The sequence below is a fragment of the Ochlerotatus camptorhynchus genome, unplaced genomic scaffold, assembly GCF_037179485.1.
Source record: "Ochlerotatus camptorhynchus isolate MF236.1 unplaced genomic scaffold, CSIRO-AGI_Acam_v1.1 ptg000088l, whole genome shotgun sequence".
Lineage (NCBI taxonomy): Eukaryota > Metazoa > Arthropoda > Insecta > Diptera > Culicidae > Ochlerotatus > Ochlerotatus camptorhynchus.
This window is the reverse complement of record NW_027040578.1, coordinates 278427-299201: the sequence shown is the minus strand read 5'-3', so window position 1 is coordinate 299201 and position 20775 is coordinate 278427. Positions and strand designations below refer to the sequence as shown.

At 39.3% G+C, this 20775-nt stretch overlaps 1 protein-coding gene across 2 annotated transcripts in view; it reads right to left on the bottom strand.

The window, feature by feature from the left end:
* Positions 1 to 313: 313 nt before the first annotated feature.
* The window catches only part of Pino (Pinocchio), a 165118-nt gene continuing 144656 nt past the window's right edge, over positions 314 to 20775 (bottom strand). For both annotated transcript variants that reach the window (XM_065218522.1, XM_065218523.1), the window contains exons 2-4: positions 19213 to 19279; positions 1757 to 2042; positions 314 to 1382 (exon numbers count right to left, since the gene is read on the bottom strand). In XM_065218522.1, coding sequence (XP_065074594.1) covers positions 1155 to 1382; positions 1757 to 2042; positions 19213 to 19268 — 570 coding nt within the window. In that variant the 5' untranslated portion in view covers positions 19269 to 19279 and the 3' untranslated portion in view covers positions 314 to 1154. The remainder of the gene's footprint in view (positions 1383 to 1756; positions 2043 to 19212; positions 19280 to 20775) is intronic.

The following is a 20775-nucleotide window of genomic DNA, read 5'->3' as shown; positions in this document are numbered from 1 at the left end:
GAGAAGAGGGAAATTTTTAGGGTTATTTGAAGAGACAATTCTAAGGAGTATTCCAAGGAAATTCTAGGGATAATTCAAAAGCAGAGCTTCAAAGGACCTGCGAGGAGGTCCATCAGAGCTTGGAAAAATATTCCAAGTAAATCATGACGAGAATTTCTTGGATTTTATTGAAAAACAATGATAGATAATGTTGGGAACAATTTTAATGGAAATTTCAGGAGAATTCCAAGACATATTTCACAGTAAGATTCCAGGACCATGACATGAATATTTAATTTAAATGGTGCAATTTCGGATAATTGTAGGATAAAAGTTTTGATTTTAAGGATTTTATTATTAAATAATGCAAGTTTTACATACTCATTTATAGTACAGAAAAAAGACTAAAGACCACAATGACTTAACATAATGCAAAAAAATGCCTTATATCCTATTTCCAAAATCTGTCCTCTCTATCAATCGATATTTTAGTCATTCTATATTATTTTACCATTAACAGCTACACAGTAAATGTTTTTCACAGAAAAACATACAATAATAGTCGAATAGAAGCTCTACTACTAGGAAATAACGTTCCATATCGAATCAACTATTTCCGTGTTTTTTTTTTATGGTTTTGTTTTGTTAAGATAATAAATATAGATTTAGCTTCTTCGTCACAAGTGTATTAAATATACAGATGCGTACGCTGAAACTTGTTCTCGTCGAAAAGTTGTAATTTTTCAGATCTACTATGCTGTTTATAATTGCAATTGGTTATTTTATGTGCAGATCCCATCCTATTTGACTACAACGACAAAGAATTTTCGCTCGTTGATTATTATACAGTCTACAAATGCAACATAAAAACAGTTTCTGTTTAGTTTTTGGACATCTGTTAATTTTAAATATTTCAACTTCCGTTTCCGACCGTTTCTCATTTCGATCGTAACTGGATAGGAACTTATAGAGCTGCTAGAACCAAAACATATAAGTCTGTATCTCGTGGAGCCGAAACTTAATGGATGCCTTGCTGGTTGGTTCTATTATACATATACCTGTAGCTTGTTGGAAATCGTTCAATGTGTACACTCAAAAAAGGGGACAATCAAATCTTTAACGCTAATTTTCCACACTTAGAGGACATTCCACACCAGGCCGGGGTGGTTTGGATTTCAATTGTGTGCTGTCGCGGACAGTTTTTCCAAACGGGCACACAGCTCCTGCTGCAGGAATTGCTGGCAACCACTGGGCGCTGCTGCTGCTGCGGGCGTCTGCATAAGCTGGTGGTGACTGCTGAAGCTGGCGCAACTGCTCAGGGGTGCGGACTGCAGTTGGATCATCTGCGCCGGGGTGTACTTGGTGCAGGTGCCTTGCCAACGGGCCTTACCGCAAGCGTGACTCTGTTTGGGGGTGGAAGAAAGGTGGGGGAAAAGAGAGAACGTTACGGTGTTGTTCGGTAATATGGGATGATTTTTTTGGGGGGGGGGGTGATAAATACCGCCCTTGGAGCAGTGGCGTCGTGAGAAAGTTTTTTTTACAAAAATTCCGGTGATTTTAATTTGTTTAAATTATGCTACATTGAATTGACGTTAGTTTTTGTATGTCGAGTATATTAACAAGATTCGGGAAATCCCAACTACGCTACTGCATTATCATAAAAGGGTGCATAGGATTTTCAGCTAGTAAAGAAAAGCTCTCCTCTCTCATAGCGGAGACACAACCCACTGAGCTTTCCAAGCGCTAAAAGAGTGATGTTGAATAACTAAATACCTACCATGGTGAAATCGCGCTTCCAGCTCTGTCCGCAGATGCCATCGCAAATCATGCAGGGCCGTTCCAAACTGTAGCCACCGCACTCGGAGCAATCCAGCGAAACCTGCTGGTCAGCCCATAGCACTCCGCAGGTAAAGCATGTTCCCAGCTGAATGCGCAGGTCTTCGATGGTGAGGACGGCCTCGGAACTGACTTCCAGGGCGGCGGCCGCTGCCGCGGCTGAACTGGGTAGCGATGGGCTTCCGACCAGGTCCGATAGGGACGACGAGAGGCTCAAACTGGTACGACTGCAATGGGAGAGAGATAGAAAGTTGAAACGGGAAATTAGCGACATGGAAACGCTCGAAATTACAGGAAACTCTCGAATCCGGCTCATGACGATGACAAAAAAAAAATCCCATTAAAACACATGTGTGGATCGGCTGGCTGGTATTTGAATGAAATCATAGGGCACGGTCAGTAGCAGTGCGAGGGTGGCAGCAATCAACGAGCGATTTGTTATTTTTATCACGCGCCATTTAGACGTTTCCGATAATCTGATGAGCGAGAAAAAAATGGCAAGTGACCAGCTGTTTGTATGTTCGCGGCCTACGCGGTTACGGGTTGAGGATAGTAGGTGGGGAGTGAGGACGGACGGCGACGCCGCACAGTGGACGTAGGAGTACCAAATCGTGGCATAAATTTATAGTTGCTCAGGGTTGTATTATGGGAGGCTAATATCTTCGGCAAAGCTGATCCTAAATACCTAGGCCTTCAGTTGGCTACATCATTTTAATTAAGAATTCTAACGCTAGGGCGGCGCTGTTGCTAATTTTTCAATAAAGCATTATGGAATTATGGTGCTTTCGGCAAATTTTTAGAGAATGTTATTCTGAACAACTCTCCTGACTAACTTTGCAAGTCCCTTATTGCGAATTCAGTTCCAACCTGGATCGGGTATCGCTAAAGGGTGATACGGTCAAAATTTGGTCAAGGGAAAACGCGTGTAAATCGGTGAAATCGTTTATTTAAAAAATCAAATTAAATTTCTTTTTCAAGTTCAATTAGTATAAAATTCAGGAAAAATATTCAGTTAGGCTTCCGCTTTTCCAAATCCGAATTGCCGGGCCTTACGCTTGACCCCTGCCATCAGATTTTGTACAGCCACCTTGTCCACCTTCTTCGCCGCAGAAAGCCAGTTTGCCTTGAACTGCTGCTCGCCCTTAGCAGTTTTTTTTGGTCTTCTTTAGGTTCCGCTTGACAATGTGTGTGTGTGTGTGTGTGTTCAATCTAACCCCCACTGGCCGGCAGTGGTATTATGGAAGAAATTTGCTTACTACAATCCTTGATGTAATAATAAGCAAGTTTAGTCCGGGAGTTAGAAAGCGATAGCTCTACTGCAGATTCAGCAACCCATTTCAGAATGCCTGGTAATTCACGTCCATTCCGAGGTTACTTTCACATACAATAAGCCCCGCATGTAAACACTACCGTTATCATATGAATAATGGTACTGCAAACACACTTCCAGATTTCGAAATGTGATGTTTCGAAATCTGGCGCGTATTTAGTAATATATGGAAATATGCATTTATGATTGATTATAAATCAGAAGGATCTCACCAAATTCTGCCTCCGAAAAAGCACCGGTTTGTTCACTCGCGGTAGTCGAAAAAATCTTCCGCGTTGTTTTTACAACCGAACACGACATTTTGAATCACACGCGAAGTTTTTCATTTGCACCGAATTTTTGCCTGACACCTCATTTGCGTGCATCCTCCGGAAGGCAGAACGCCAGCACCAAGAAAAGAAAAAAAACCGGTAAAACTCTTCTTGGGAGGGAGGTAAAGCACCAAAAAGCAAGCGAAAAGAAAAACCGACCAACGCGACACCACAGCAACACAGCTACTCGAAACAAATTCTATTCCCAGATTTTTCACATTAATTACAATATCACTAAACAAACTTCCTTAAACGTGATAGATCTTAATTTACACTTGTCCATACGCGAAAACTAATATTTTTTTCTGAATTGATTCCGCTTTATGATAGATCGAAATTCTATCCGCCAGAATATGAATATAGCGACTATAGTTCCAACCCGTATCATCTTTAGGTTCCGCTTGACAATAGCCCAGTATTTCTCAATTGGGCGGAGCTCTGGCGTGTTGGGAGGGTTCTTGTCCTTGGGAACCACCTGCACGTTGTTGGCGGCGTACCACTCCATGGTCTTTTTACCGTAATGGCAAGATGCCAAATCCGGCCAAAACAGTACGGAACAACCGTGTTTCTTCAGGAAAGGCAGCAGACGTTTATTCAAACACTCTTTCACGTAAATTTCTTGGTTGACAGTCCCGGAAGCTATGAAAATGCTGCTTTTCAAGCCACAGGTACAGACGGCTTGCCAAACCAGATATTTCTTTGCGAACTTTGACAGTTTCATGTGCTTGAAAACATCTGCTACCTTTCCCCTTCCTTTTGCCGTCTAAAACTCCTGTCCCGGAAGCTGCTTGTAGTCGGCTTTGACGTAGGTTTCGCGCTTTGGCCGTCGTATTTTGTTTATCATCGCGATTTGGAGTCACTACCTTCTTGTAAGTCGATAGTCCGGCTCGTTTTTTGGCTCGATGCACGGTTGTAGACGATACACCCAGCTTATTTGCGGCATCTCGGAGAGAGAGGTTAGGGTTTCGCTTGAAACTACCGGCAACTCTCTTTGTCGTCTCAGCGGCTTCCGGTTTTCGATTTCCCCCCGATCCAGACTTCCTGGCTGTCGACAAACGTTCCTTAAATACTTTAATTACATTTGTAACGGTTGATTTGGCAACTTTTAGCGATTTTGCCAACTTTGCGTGCGAGTAGCTCGGATTTTCGCGATGCGCGAGCAAAATTTTGATACGCTGCTCTTCTTGCTTGGACGGCATTTTGACAACTGAAGAGTGAATTCCAAAATCAAAATAGGAGCAACATTCTACACACACACACCTTCAAAATGAGGGGTGTTCAGGTTTTTTAAATGCAAAATTGAAAGAAATACGTCAAGTTGATATTGACCAAATTTTGACCGTATCACCCTTTATTCGCAATTGATCTTTGAGATTTTGAGCATTTATTGAAAACAAACAGTCGGTTTTTCATTTTTACCAATAATTTTCTTATTTGTAATTTTGTTTAAAGACTAGTTAGAAAAAAAAAACATTTTTATCCTATAAACTGCTTTTTTACATCTTAGTGAACAGTTTATTTCAACATTTAACCGACTTAACTTGCATAATAATAGGTACCGAGCGTCCTTAGAATCTTCCCTTGACGCCTGACTGGCCAGCGTGCGATAGGGTTGCATAAGCCTCGGTATTCAATCCGGTCGCAGTTCCTTATTGGAGAGCCCGTCGTAAAGGGTCACTGCGTCTGACTCACTGAACTTGACATTGACTATTCTACTGACTGCTAATACTTACTACAACTAATAGCTACTGCAGCTAATCTCGAATAGGTTAACGCAAATAGTGCAAGCATCAGTTATTGTCATAGGATCGATAAAAAACGAGTCTCGCATTTAAGTCTGGTGCCGTGTGGTTCACTCAATACCTGCAAGCATCCCACTTACCAGTATTTCACAACCACCCCACTCAAGTTGCACACGCGTCAATGAGCGGCGCACAGTGGTCGGAGAAGTATAAAATTGCGGCATAAATAAATAAACAAATCCAGCGTTCAAAACCATAAGGGCCTAACTGTGATGATCTATTCTCTTAACCGATTTTTTTTGCATTACTACAGCTAAGCGAACTAATTTTCTTAATGTTGTATTAGCTTGCTCAAACGCACGGAGAAATGTTAATCAAAAGCAAAAGAGAAAATCGACAAAGAGAATTCAATCATCGTAGTTAGGCCCTTATGATTTCGAACGCTAGAAATACAAGAGTTGCGACGTGTTTCCGAAACCAAATCTGTATGATGTTGTTGCTCAGCTTCCTCAAGATATTGGGCTGGAGGATGTTGGAATGAACAAAATTCAAGATTAGTGTTGTTTTTTTTTCCATAAATTTTGTACTATAATTGGTACTTCATCTCCATGAGTTGGAGTTACTCATTTTCATATCTTCATTTGAAACGTCAACGAATGAGTGATTTAGATTTATAAATTTGAGTAACATCAACTCAACAAAAAATAAATAAGTATGGATCTCAATTATGAGTTTTCAGCCTGTTAATTGACTCAAACCAAAAATCAAAATGGCGTTGTGAAAAAGTTATTAACACGAAGTTCTTCTTTCCGGTGTCTAAAACAAAAAATTGAAATTTTAAAAGAAAATTTGCAAAAATGGAGCAGATTGCAGCCACGGTTGATGCGGGAACGTATCGAAAATTGAGAGGTATTTTTTTCAGCAGAAAAAATCAAGTTGTAAAATTTTATGTATAATTTTTGTATCGAAAATTTTGGGGTAAAGCTGGAAAGTTTTTAATTATTTGAAATAATGTTTATTATCAACATTAAGGTCTTCGATGTCATCTACCAAAATGTGGAGTAATCGTTACTGGATACGTAGAAGAATTGAAAACTCACTTCAGGGAAATACATAAAATCAACACTAGCAATGCCGCGAATGTCCCGTTTGCTTGTTCGGAATGCGGTTCTCTCTATAATCGCTTTAAGAATTTGAAGCGGCATATTGTTGAAGTCCACCCTCGTGAAAACACCGACAAGAACTTCAAAGTAAAACATGAAAATTATCATACATTACCAGGTTGTCCTAGCTCGTCTGGGTCGGATCCAAGAATCCACACCGTAGAAAATGATCCAGATTATTCTGGAATCACAAATCCCTCGTTCTTTGAATCTTCTATTTCTACCTTAGAGATGACACAACTTGCAGAGCAATACGTGATGAAGATGCGTTGCGATGTTGGACTACCGGAGTCAAAAATTAAAGACTTTATGCAAGCGACAGCTGATCTCCTTCAGTATTCTGGAAAGTACCATCTCGGGATCTTCAAATCATATTTAAAGTTGAATGCAACTCCATACAACGATGTTAACGCTGTAAACGCTATCAACAAATTTAAGATCCCGGATGTATTTTCTAATGTTCGCAGCCCTCAGGATTGTATGAGTTACTTATCACGAGCTGCAGGATATGCGATACCTATCCCAAGGGAAGAACTTCTGGGTCGAATTAAGACCACAAAAGTAACTAAGATTCCCTCTTGCGCTCATGGTCATCCTAGAAAGGTTGTAAAGAACACAACAGTAGTCAAACACGTTGCACATTATATACCCATTATCGACACATTGGCATTGATTATGCAAAACGATCAAGCACGGGTGGCGGTTGCAAATGAATCTCCTCAAGATGGTATTCTTCGTGGATTCAAGGATGGGGAGCGCTTCACGAATCATCCGTTCCTGAATTCACATCCAGATGCTCTCCGATTGGCTATACATATCGACGATGTGGAGTACCTGAATGCATTGGGGTCACGAAAAGGCAACAAAAAACTCATCAATGTTAGCATAAAAATTGAAAACTTCAACCCTGTTGTTAATTCTAATCCAGATCAAATCTACCTGACTTTGACTGTACATACAAAGGCCGTGAGGAAGTACGGTTACGCAAAGATACTACGTCCACTCATCAAAGACCTTCTTCGTTTAGAATCGAACGACGGTGTAAAAATCACAGTTAAAGGAAAAGAGCATATTTTGAGAGCTATTTTAGTTCATGTTGTTGGCGATACTCTAGCAATCCACGAAATTTTTGAGCTGATGGGACCGCAGTCTAAGTTATTCTGCCGAATGTGTTACGCGTCGCGAGATTTATTACATCAGGGATCGTTTGGAGCTGTATATTGCTCAAGAACTCCAGAATCAATTCGAACAGATTTAGAAGCGGTGGCATCAAATTTGAAAAAACCTTCGGAGTGTGGAGTAATCCGAGAATGTGCGTTGCACCAGTTAAAATACTTTAACATTGCTTCAAATAACACGTTCGATCCAATGCACGATGTATTGGAAGGCGTTGGAATGATGGTAATGAAATTAATCCTGAAAGACCTAGTTATTGATCGGAAGCTCATTACGGTGGACCAGCTAAATGGTCTAATTAGAGATTTCAATTATGGAATAGCTGAGAAACAAGATAAACCATCGCCCAATTTTTCAGTAATGAGTTTAAAGTCTCGTAATAATGCTATAAGTCAATCTGCTGCTCAATCATGGGTTTTGCTCAGAGCTTTTTCATTCATATTTAATGCAATATTGACAACTAATGGTAATTACATTTGCTTGATAGGTTCGTTACTAAAAATTTGTTTTTATTCGTTTTCCAACAAACTCACCCACGAACATGTTAAAGATTTAGAAATTCAAATCCAAATGTTTTTTAAGCTGTTCCAAACATGTTTTCCGCTGGTTAAACCGATCAATAAAATCCATCATCTTTCCCACTATCCGGCAATCATACGTCAAGATGGACCTGTTGCAAATCATTCATGCATGCCTTACGAGGCTAAGTTTAAAGAATCAAAAAGGCAAGCAAAAACATGCAATAATTTTATGAATCTTACATTCAGCCTTACGAAGCGTTTGAATCTAAAACAAATTAGTACAATCCTTAACCAAAACTATGCTATTGGAACTGTAAGCATATTATCCTCTACTAACATTAATAAGAATACTTTGAAGTACCGAAATGTATTGTTTGATTTTCCAGATGTTTTTACTAGCATTAAACACATGCAGATAAATAAAACAAGTTTCAGGCCAGATTTGATTGTAAAGTATAATATGTGCGGAGAAGTGTTTTATGGAGTTTTAAAGTTAATAGCGCTGCATAACGAAGAGATAGCGTTTGTTATTGAAGAATTAAAATGTATTGCATTCTGTGAAGCATATAATAGTTATAAGGTTATCCACACCGATAAAATTGTCCGAATTTCCAAAGAAAAATTGTTAACAAGAAAAACTTACAGCTTATGGCAGTTAAATGGAGTGATCAGCCAATCGTATTATATAAGCTTGAAATATAATGATGATTAATGTATTAAGAAACATTGTTTATTAAGAAGCTATCAAATAAATCTTAAGGACCATTATTATGGCATTGATTGATTCCCATAATTAAATTTCTCTTAAGTGACCGATTGCTTAACACATTTTGTGCTATTTTAACATTATCTGAATTCAAACGAACAGTCTATTTATGTATGACATCCTAGTTGAAATAAATGAATGGTACTTTAGTGAGATTAATTAACAATCGCACTATTTTCATAAGGCTTTGTTGAGAGGTTTTCACGAGGGTTTTCAGATCTTGGCTGGTGTTTGGCCATCGTGCTAGGATATCACGATGAACCCTTCTCTTAAGGCCCAGGCGCAATGACAGCGGAAGGGCCGATTTCGATTAGGCATCTTGATGTCATTTGTGACCACTGTCGCTTCCGTTCCACTTCCGCTCACATTGCGTTTGGGCCTTTATGATCGATACTAAAAATTGGGTTGGACGGTCAAGTAATCATCGATTTATCAGATCCCAGATTGAACAGCTATTTCGAATCCTAATGTGTCATCCAAAAGCAAATCGTCGAGGAAAATATTGTTGACTATCGAAGAAAAGCACTGGATAGAAGCGGTCATATGTATCGGCAATTTCGTTTTTGATAATAAATAGTCCTAGAATGAAACAACATATTAGAAAGTAGGTTTTTGGATTTATAATAGAAATTACATCAACAAGAAACACAGGAAAAACGAAAATAAAAAAATTGTGCTGATAAATCAATCAAAGTAACATAAAACACTTTAAACACAAACTATCCATAATTTGTGTACTACAAATTTGAAATACTCAAAAGGGTGTTTCTGATTTACGTAATACATGAACATTTCAAATTCAAAGATTCAATATTTGTATTATATTCATTTAGATATAACATTTTATGATGTTTGTATATAAGGGTTAGCCATTTACCACACGGACAGTCAAGGAGGAAATGTCCACGGACCATACATAAAACATTATAATATGAATGGTTGTCCAAACAGGGGTAAAGGGGGCTTAAATCTCCCAAAAACTGTCCACGTGGAATGTGTAATTAGAACTGTTTTATTCATATGACCTAAAATCTGATTTGTTTGCATTTTTTTTTCATAGCTCACAAAATCAACGATGCATCCCTGGTGTTTTTAGAGGAGCAGGATCTTATCGATATGGAGATAACCGAAAAAGGACCAAGAGTATTGATTTTAAAAATTGCAGAGAAATTGAGAACGTTCGTTGAAGACGAAAACAAGGCAGAGGCAGGCCCTTCACAGCAGGTTTGTTTGCTTTTTTTTATGGCTGAACGTATCATTAATAATCGTCCATTATTTATTTCACGTCCCTAATAAATAAATACCATAATCGAACTGTATTCCGGATGGGTAAACTATCCCACAAATGGTTTGAATGATACCCCGAACTCGTCGTTATGCTCTCTTTTATGGTAATTTTTATTAGGGGTGATTTATTCATAAACAAAACTAGCATTAGCACCTAGCACCAAGTTTCAAGACCTGTTGTATTTTATTTATGTTTTAGATTTGTCGTCAAATATTTGAGGCAGATTCCAAATTTCGCTTCAATATTCTGCTACCAATATTGGACCAAGGAAGACTCCCGGATAAAAATGGCCTTAGTTTTATTACAAGGATTGCTTGTAAAGTTATGGATAAGCGTATCCGAGAAGGTCACAGGTGAGTAAAAATATTGTTTGTATTAAAGTTTTGATTTTCTTATTATTAAGTATTATGTTTGTACCTGGGTTTATACCCATTCATATTTAATAAAATTTATGTTTTAAGCTATCCTACAGCACGTGAGCAAGAACTCTTGGGCCAAGAAATTGTTTCATTATTTCCACAGTTGACGTGCAACCAATATAGACCCCCAGGTGCACCTGATGAGGTAATTTAATTCATAAAGCTTTATATTATACAGTATTAACATTTACTCTTATTTACAGTGGCTTTTTTTCTGGTGTCACAATGGATTGGATAAAGGTGCTCATAATGGTCTGATATACCATCATATAAGAAATACAATAAAAGATTTGCCAAGTGAAATGCGCAAATTCAAACGACGCATACCGTGTAAGCAGACATCAGTGTCATCTGAGATTATTTCTCGAGCTCGAGCTCTTCGAGAAATTGATCCAACCGAGAAATCAAAAATCTGCAGTGAAATGAAGGCCTGCTTTCCTCTACACAAAATGTTTTTACTAGAAAAGAAGAGCATCGCGGAAATTTTGGAAATGTTCCCGCATTTAATTGGATTCAAGGGTCTTCTGGTAATACACTCATTCGTGTGCTATTAATATTGATTATAATTTACGGTTTTTTATTTATTATTTCAGATTTACCAAACATTTTCAATGCTATTTCCGGATTGTGATCCAAAGCCTGATTATACAGGAATTTTATCCAAATGCATCTTATATAACTCTCATAAATTCGCTCAGGTTCAGGATGGTAAGTACACCCCAACAAACAATTTTAGCTGCAGATTAGCTTATACAGCCAAAATTTGCCTAATGCAGCTAATTTTTGCCTGTATAAGCTAAGTTGCAGCTAAAATTGTTTGTTGGGACATCCCTGCTGTATTTGAATTGCATACTAATTTAATCCCACTCAAATTTCAGAATACATCCGGGCATTACTAAGAATTAATGACAAGATGCCAGTTCGTGGAAACCACCGCACAGTAAAGTTGAATCCGTCCATGGACGAGGAACGAGCTATTCATCCTTTGGTCTATTGGGTAGCGGTAAGAAACATTCAGATATTCATGCATTTTTGAAATTTAATGATCATTTACTTTACGCCATTTCAGCCTTCAGAAAACGCATTGATGGATCACATGGCCTCACTCGATAGTGTTCCCCACCCGCATATCGTATGCATTGCCAATCCTATGAATGCTGGAAAGCTTTACTTGGTGATTAACAATCAAGTTTACGTGGAAGCGAAATCGTCCATTTACGCCATCGATTTTTTGTTTAAAAGTTTTCCGGTCTTCGGAATTAAAGTTCCTACTGGACTTATTATGTTGATCGATTTCCTGGCCATCGTTCTCTACAAGACACTGAATCACAGCACACGAATGACGGTCAACAGACTTGCCGCCTCATTCAAAGAAGCAGCACATGCTGAAGATCAAGTATGAGATGGTTATTTGTTTCTGTGACCTGTAATATCACATTACTTAGGTATGGAATTAAATAAAATCATTTCATTCTTTTTATTTTAACTGGTTGTTTTTCGTTTTTACGTCACAAATACAAAAAGAGAATAAAAAAAATATTTTTACATATATGCTTATTTTTCACCCATTTTACTACATTTCTGATCCAATGGAAATGAGTATAAATTACTTGGCATAAATATATGCCTGCTTCACTCAAAATTGAGTTCTGACTAAGTTACTCAAATTGGGGTAGATCCAGTTTTAATGAAATTGAGTGGTTTTCAACTCAATTTAGAGTATTCCCGAACGAGCGTGAAGCATGCCAATGGCGACCAAACGAGTGTAGGTATTTAGAAGTGTGCATTCTGAGAATTTAATGGAGCGATGAAATGGAAAAAAAATAGTGAAATGCGTTAAAGCAAAACAATTTAACACACATTGGTTAATTTTCTTACACACTTCATAAAATCGCGGATTGTGACATAGATTGTATCTCAAAATTGATATATCTGATACGTCCCTTTAAAAAAGATATCGAGGTATACTTTTCATTCTGCACAAGCACACTCCATAGTTCCATAAATCCTAACTTACAAGCATACTCCATTATTCCGAAAAAATATTTTTTGTATATTGATGTGAGTCGAAGCAATCCAGCATAAATAGTGAGATGTTTTCGAATCTTAAACTTAGCTCTTGGTTGATAATCCATAAAGGCCGATTAAAATGTGCAGCGATCTCCATCTGTCAAAACCATACATTGAAAAAAACATATCCAGTAAGCTTGACAAGAAACCCATGTTTATTTTTACTATGTCACAAAATAGTAAATATATCAATTTTAATTGAAATAACCTTTACCGTATTGTTTTTTTTTTTTTAATTACCAAGCTCAAATCAGAAATATACCATTTATTGCAGTTAAATAAATCATAACTCAATTAGCCTGGTTGGTATGCAATTCGCTTCTCCCATTGCATTCGACCCAAGATTCGACCATTTTTGTAATAGAATCAAACCCACAGCATTGACGTTTTTTTGCTGATTACATTTTATGTTTTCAAATACCATGCATAGGGTAGAGAACTACTTCGGTCTAAGCGCCCATTTTGGGCCTATCAAGCAGAAAACATCAAATAAATCCATGATTTCGGTGTTAACAGGTACATTTTGCGTTTAATACGATCAAGGGGTAGGTCACTGCGCACACCAATCTTGGGTCATCTTTTTTGTCAGTGCGCCGCAGGTGTGCCGGTCATACAGCAAGCTGCGATTGCTTGTAAAATACCCTTCCCAGCAACCCGGTATTTCTGACACCTTGAATGTTTTGGCTTGAAGGCGCAAGGATTAATCGTGTTTAGGATGACGCGGGAAGTAGTGGGTGTGCGAAATGTTGATGTTTTGTGTTCAGTCCTGTGTTTTAGGGTTTTCTAATGTCCTCAAAGGCAGACCAGAAACCTACTTAGCAATGGTTTAGCAGCAGTCGGAAAGAGTTGGAACCGGTGGGGAAAGTTGTTGGAGACCGACTATAGAGGATGATGAATATGACTGCTGTAGTTTGTTTTGTTATAGCTTGCGATTCAAGCTCCTCCTCGTTTGTCTTCACGGGTTCTTGCTGTAGTCAAGATTCTTCTCATCCTAACTGAGCGAACGTGTGTTTGTGTGTTTCTCTTGAGCCCACTCTAAAACCTACATTTCGTATTCAGATCTATAAGGGAACTGCTGGTCTGAGTTTCTCTGGTATTTTCAATTAGAGGATGTTCCTTAATATACAGTCAAACAGCACGTAATGTTGTGAACAATTTCAATGACAGTTGTCCAGCAGTGCTCCCAATTTATTTACAACAATCCAATGCCTACAAGATTGTGCCGATTGATGTTCCCAAGCTGTGCCGAATCTAATTTTGGCAAAATGTACTGGGTGACTTGCCCCTTGGGTACGATACTTTTGTTCCAATGCTACCGAACGAAGTCAATAAGAACGCGTGATATCAATGTTAGCACCCAATATTCTCAAATACAAATGAAGCGACCGAATCAAACTTTATCTTCATCCGATAGGCCTAAGTAAATTCATTGGTATTTCAATGCGTTAGGCCGAGTTCAGAATCCGTAGGCCAAATTTCGCGTCAAGAAGCAGTGGTAGGCTTTTAACAACCCTAATAAAAATTGTATGGTTAATTTGCTTAACGACGTGTTCTGGGTATCATCCAAACCATTTGTGGAATAGTTCAATGATTTGGATTGTCGTTCGTTTATGGTTATTTTTTATTAGGGAATATCTCAACAATTTGTTTCTCATTATCAAATCTTACGGTACGTACGGAAAGGTAAATAAATGTGAAAGCCATCAGTAATAATAACATTCCGTTTGGTGCTAAACTACGCTAGATAAAAAATACTAAGTATGGGTTGTGCTTAATAGGCCGGAAATGGGATAGTAACCATATTAGTATTTATTCGCGTGATCACCGAATAATAGCACTAGTAATATCAACTGCTGAGATGGAATCCTTGGCAATAAAAAGGAATTCTAAATCGCTGCATTTGTGGTACGAATAGGTATAATTTCACTCGCGAGATGAAATGATGGTGTTGTTAATAAATTTATTTCAGAATTTTCCGTCATGAATCTGTCCTACGATAAACTAAACATTTTCGCAGGATTCAATCTGTTAATCCGATATTAGTGAAACTTTTTGCATGGAGACAAGCTCTGTTTATCAGTATCATATTATTTTCGGCGGCGGACCCTGCTCACGATGTAAAATGATTGGATTAGGTGGTCTCTAGTGTGTGGTACTGTGGAGTTGACTCCACCAAGCAAATCATCGTTCCTCTTGCTGGACGTTCGTTTTTCGTTCCAGCAGAGCAATCTTATCGGTAATGTTGTTTATCGATGTCGATGATTTTGTAAACGTTTCAAAAAAGAATAAACAGGGGCGAAAGTGTTGAATTACTATATTTCAGAATTTAAGTATTCAAATCTACTATGCCATGGTAGAACTGGGTGTAAAAACGTAGTAAAACTACCGACAAACTGACATGAATGACCATAGCAAAAACAATAAAATTTCTGACCAAAGCACACTACTGACAAATGGCTCCGTGTTTGCGGGAAATATTTAGCTAAGCCATGAACTCGCTTGCAAAAGTTTTGAATTGGTTCGTGTCTGATCTATTCTGGACAAATTATTTCTATCTAGATAAAAAAATCCTATGGTTTCGACAGTTCGGATCACTCCACATTTAAATCGGCCATTTACGATTTTCGGGCATAAGTCAGAATTAAGTGTCATGTCGGTTTGTCAGTGGAAAAACAATTGCAATTTCATAGTAATTTCTACTACAGTTCATTGCTATGAGCATGGTAGAAATGACAAATAAGTGTGTAAAAAGTACTACAAAATAAAGTCGATTAAGGCATGGTAAAAATTATTACAACCTTTGTTATGTCTAGCATGCCTTATTTTCAGTTGAAAAACGTAGGTGCATTGTATTCAATTTAACCGTCTGATATGGTACGCTCTACCATGGTATTCGTTTCCGTGTAGCAACGTTTTATCTGGATAAAAATAACTTATCCGGAATAGATTAGACATGAGCCAACTCATAAATCTTGTACGCGTGTTCATGGCTAGGATAAATATTTTCCGCGAACACGGCGGCAGATATCAGTTTTGTGCTTTGATCAGAAATTTCATGGTAATTTATATGGTCATTCATGCCGGTTTGTCGGTATCTTAGCATTACATTTAGGTCCCGGCCCATGTGTGTTGAATGGGTGCGATATCCTGCGCAGGTGTGGAACCTGCCTTTCTGCACATTCGATTGCGGTCAATGGATGGCAATCGATGTCCGTCGGTGATTGGCACTAGATTGCGGAACAGAAACCGACTTTAAATAAAGGAAAGAAGAAGAAAAGGAATTACATTTAAGGAGGTATTTAACTCGTGAAAGTGGCGGCACTCAATAATGACGCATTGCCACGTTGAAAAACTTGTTTCCAGCAAAAGATAAATCCCTCTATACAAACAAAACAAATCCCTAAAAAATTGATATTCTGTGAATATCTCCTACGGATCCGTATTTCTGCAAAATCCAATCAATTCTATAGATCAACGGAATTTTTTTTCTCATTATTCTTCTCCTTCTTAATTCCTTTATTTAACGTCGGTCTCTGTTCCGCAATCTAGTGCCAATCACCGCAGGACATCGATTGCCATCCTTTGACGACAATCGAATGTGCAGGGAGGCAGCTACCACACCTGGCGTAGGATATCGCACCCGCACATGAGCCGAGGCCAACGGCTTTACTTCCCTTCCGAAGGAACACGTGACCAAATCCCTTGGCAGGAATTGAACCCAGAGCAACTTCTTTTAACGATCAGCGCACTGAAAATACCTGAAAATGTCTTTACATGGCCATGCAGATGCAAAAAGAAAGTCGACAAAGAGAATCTGTCAATGTTACATAGGACCTAATGCAATGTTCAGCTTGAATTGGGGTGAGAAGCAGTTACGCTTACCACTACACCACCGGCGCCGGCTATGGAAAATTTCGCAGAACCGACATCGCTATTCAACACTGCTATCGTGTTGACAGAACGAGGGAAAAGCAACTAGTGAAAAATTGCATGAACGAGGGATGCTCCGGTCGCAAACCAATGTTTGGAATGTACATGATGGAGGGTTCTAGACTAAAGCCCTACAGTAAAAGTATGGACGACTGTCACCCCAAAACTGAAAAAAAGCTGTTCCAATCGAGCAAAGCGGTGCATTTTGACGGTTCGATTGGAACAACTTTTGACAGACGTCCATACTTTTACTGTAGGGCTTTATTCTAGACCGGTCAGCACTCGTGTTTATTTCAGTTACTGTGGGAACGTAATTTATCATTAGCTCCGGTCCCTTTTAAATTGTCTCATTATTTATGAACGGCCCTCATATTTGAAATGGCGTTTTCTATTCATATAGTGATGTCCGATTTTCATTCGAATAACCGATTAATCGATTAACGAAACGAAAAGTAAAATATTTGTAATCGGTTATATCATCCCTAATAATCAAATACCATAAACGAACTGTACCCCGGATGGGTAAACTATCCCACAAATGGTTTGTATGATACCCCAAACACGTCGTTAAGCTCTATTTTATGGTTATTTTTATTAGGGATGCCAAGTAAGAATTAACTTCTCCAGACGATCATCACTCATCGTTTCAAACCTGGTCTGCACTCTCATTGGTGGAAAAATGACAGCACAACGAACCAAAAATAATCGATTAGTTGTTAATCGAGTAATTAAACAATGGGACGTCACTGATTTTTGGTGTGATTTTTTTGATAAAAAAACGGTAAACGTCAACTCTACTGAGGGGCAGCATAACCACAACCATACCTTGCATACGGGGGGTATTCATTAGATGTAAGGGACCGTGAAAGAGGACAGTTAGATTATCCAAATAATGTCTCTTCAACGAAAATAGGTAGTGTTATCAGGTATGAAAGTTCTCATGTAAAGCGAAATAGTGCGAAGGTCTTGTGATGTCGAACTCCATTGATACGGATAGTACTTATCTCTTCCTAATCTCAAGCACTTGTATATTCATGGAACAATTAATGCCCTGTCACCCTGCGTCAGCAGAAACTGAACACGTTGACTTTGTAACAGTGCAGAGCTAAACAAAGCAAGATTAGATTATTACATCAACAACCACTAGACTTAGAAAATTCCCCGAAATAGAATCAATAAATCAATGGTACCGGTGGTGTAGTGGTAAGCGTGATTACCTCTCACCCCAGCAGGCCAGGGTTCAATCCCAGTCGGCGCCGCCGGGATGTTCTGAGGCATAACATCTCTGATCACGCCTTCCTTCGGAAGGGAAGTAAAGCCGTTGGTCCCCGGTTCATAAGTTGATATGTCGATAGGTAGGGTTCATGGGTAAGAGCTGCCTCCCTGGCGTCGGTAGCATTGGTGCTCAGCTCGGAAAACAAATCAAGGAAAAAAATTGTGAATCTTTACTAAATCTAACGGAACCCATGAAACGGTAAATAAATTTAGAACTCATCTAAAGTAGAATAATTTCATTTTTTTTTTGTTGACATCCATTCGAAAAAGAGAGATAAAGCATGAGTAAGTAGGATGGAAATAAGATCAAAACCCCTATATACAAGCGGGTTCATTCACTCGAGAATTTCCATAAACCGCATCCCATCAATGCATGATTCACGCTTGGACCAAAAAACCTCCGACATTGCTTTCCCACACAGGAGTTTGTGTTTATATTTAGCAAACCCCATGGCATTAACATTCCTTAAATAACCCGAATGGACCATTCCGTCTTCACTGCACAATCGGTTGCTTCTATAAATCGTTTCATCAACTGCTATCCGACAGTTCACATCGACGTACATAAGCTAAAGGACGTTGCCGCCGGCCGATGACCTTGATCGAGTTTTCAATTTCGTCGTTACACACATACACCTTTAGGGTGATAGTGCTAGCGTTTGGCTCTAGTGGTTTCCTAATTAGTGCTATCTTAAATTTTATTCATTCTTCATTAAATTTAATAAAAAAAAGGCTGGATAAAAATTTGAGCTGGAGCCAAAACTAGGGCCAAAAACTGGAGCACTATTGCCATAGCTGGCACACTTACCCTATGCCTAGTTCATCGTAAGTTGTTTGTATTAAGGAATTCCGAACGCAATAAAATAAAACTCACTAGGTCACTCATCGCTTTCCCGTTATCTTCCGTTCTGTACAGCTGTATATATTGTTGTATAGGAATTTGCTAGCTCTATATTTGCCGTTTCGTAATCTAGTTTCTAGTTCAGTCGCAGAATTCAGATGTACAGCATTTTGGTCACATTACTTAAATAGATAGCAATACGATCGGGGAGTCAGATTCGGGAGATGCAATACATATAGGCTTATTCTTCACGGCGTGTGAGATGAGGTGACAGTGAAGTGATGGTGAAGTGACAATTCAAGCTGAACAATGAATTACGTCCTAAGTAACATTGATCGATTCTCTCGATAAATAATAGCTTCTTTATGAATGCCAAGAGAATATGTCAATGTTACTTAGAACCTAATGCAATGTTCAGCTTGAATTGTCACCTCGGGTGAGGTGAGTCTCGGTGCAAATCAAATGGAGAATCGCCTCGCCCGAGGTGCCAAGTCACCTCCCTTCACACGCCACGCAGAATTGACGTAAAAGTTCCATTCAAGACTCGTCAAAGCGAGAGACTTACCTTAACGACGAACACAGTTCGGCCAGATGGGGGGCTTGTACACTGGCAACCGACATTTTCGATGGGACTGCAATGAAACAAAGAACAAGAAAAGGCATTCGTTAGTCAAGTACATCAATCGATTCACGCTAGGCCAATAATCTACTCCACTAACAGTTGTTTACGTTTCTCAACACAATGGCATCGGGGTAATAAATATCACCAATCAATATCGGAGCATATTTTACTGCCTAAAGACGTGCTTCATTGCGTCGCCGTCGACGTTCGTCAAGCGAAACTCCACAACGCATTCGAATGGTTGCGACTCAAGGAAACCAGGACAACCGACCAGCAGCATTTTGCGTAGTTTCCTGAAAAGTGGATTATCCCACTTTGTTTTAAATCCATGGCTTGCTTGCATGGGCCGTTGTCTTGTCTACTGGTTCGTTGTCATTCGTTGACAACCAAAATGGCGTCATGAAAATGGCATGCTTAAGAAAAATGGGTGCTCATCGTTCTCGTACACATTCGACGACAGCATGGTGGTGACCGACGGCGACGGAAACGATGAAAAACAAGGTCGTCCTTGCGCGACGGAATCTCCATACAAATGCCACGTTCTTTACGAGAGGGAAGACATGCTAGCTGAGCGTGGCCTACTGATTAAAATGGAGCTGACCAGAGATGGAACATGCTCAGCAGCGGAATCAGTCCACCTTTAAATTAAAAATGGTGTACAGAAGGACTATAAAACTTAAGGTTTTCTTCCTGACGAGACCAGGGGCCCCATTTGTCATTTGGGAAGTCGAAACGAGGCATTTTTTTGTATGAATGCTTGCATGGAAAAGTCGTTTCGTCTTGGTTACATAATGTGGCTCCTGGTAACAGCAAGCAGACTCGTCGAAAGGGGTGTGTTCTCGCTTCTTCGAAGCGATAGCCCCTGTCGGTAATTCCGGCATCAGCTGATCAGCTCGTTGAACTGGAGACGACAGACGGCGGTGGTGCGGAATGACGGGCTCTTATCAATGGGCCGAGCCGGCCGGGTCCATCAAATCGAGCCTGATTGTTTATTGTTTCATCATCGTTCACGTGGCATTGCATCAGACGACGGCGGTAGTGCCCCCGAAAAAATAATCAAGCTGGATTAAGAAGGCAGACTAAGCAGGTAACGAACCTTATCAATGTATTGTGTGTGTGAGTGTCACAGCGTCACAGGTAGAGTGTGGAACTACAAATCATTCGGTCGTTTAAGAGCATGAACACGTGAAGCAGAAGTGACTGTTTGTAAACAAACCGCCTCAAGCTTGTTAGGTTTAACAACGATAATGGCGCATGGCGGCGATGGATAGACGGCGATCGAGGCCGGGTTCTGGTGAACGTTAGATGTCACACACGTGAACAATTTAAATCCAATGCCAATCTGGCGTGAGTATTTTCTGATGCTTTCGCAGCGCGGTTGTTACAGTCCCCATAATTTGTTGTCGTAAACAACATTACGTGACAAATCACAGTTAGGAGTTTTGCGAAACTTGAGTCGTTATACTGAGTTTATAAATATGGCGGAGAAGGTAAACTTTATAGAAC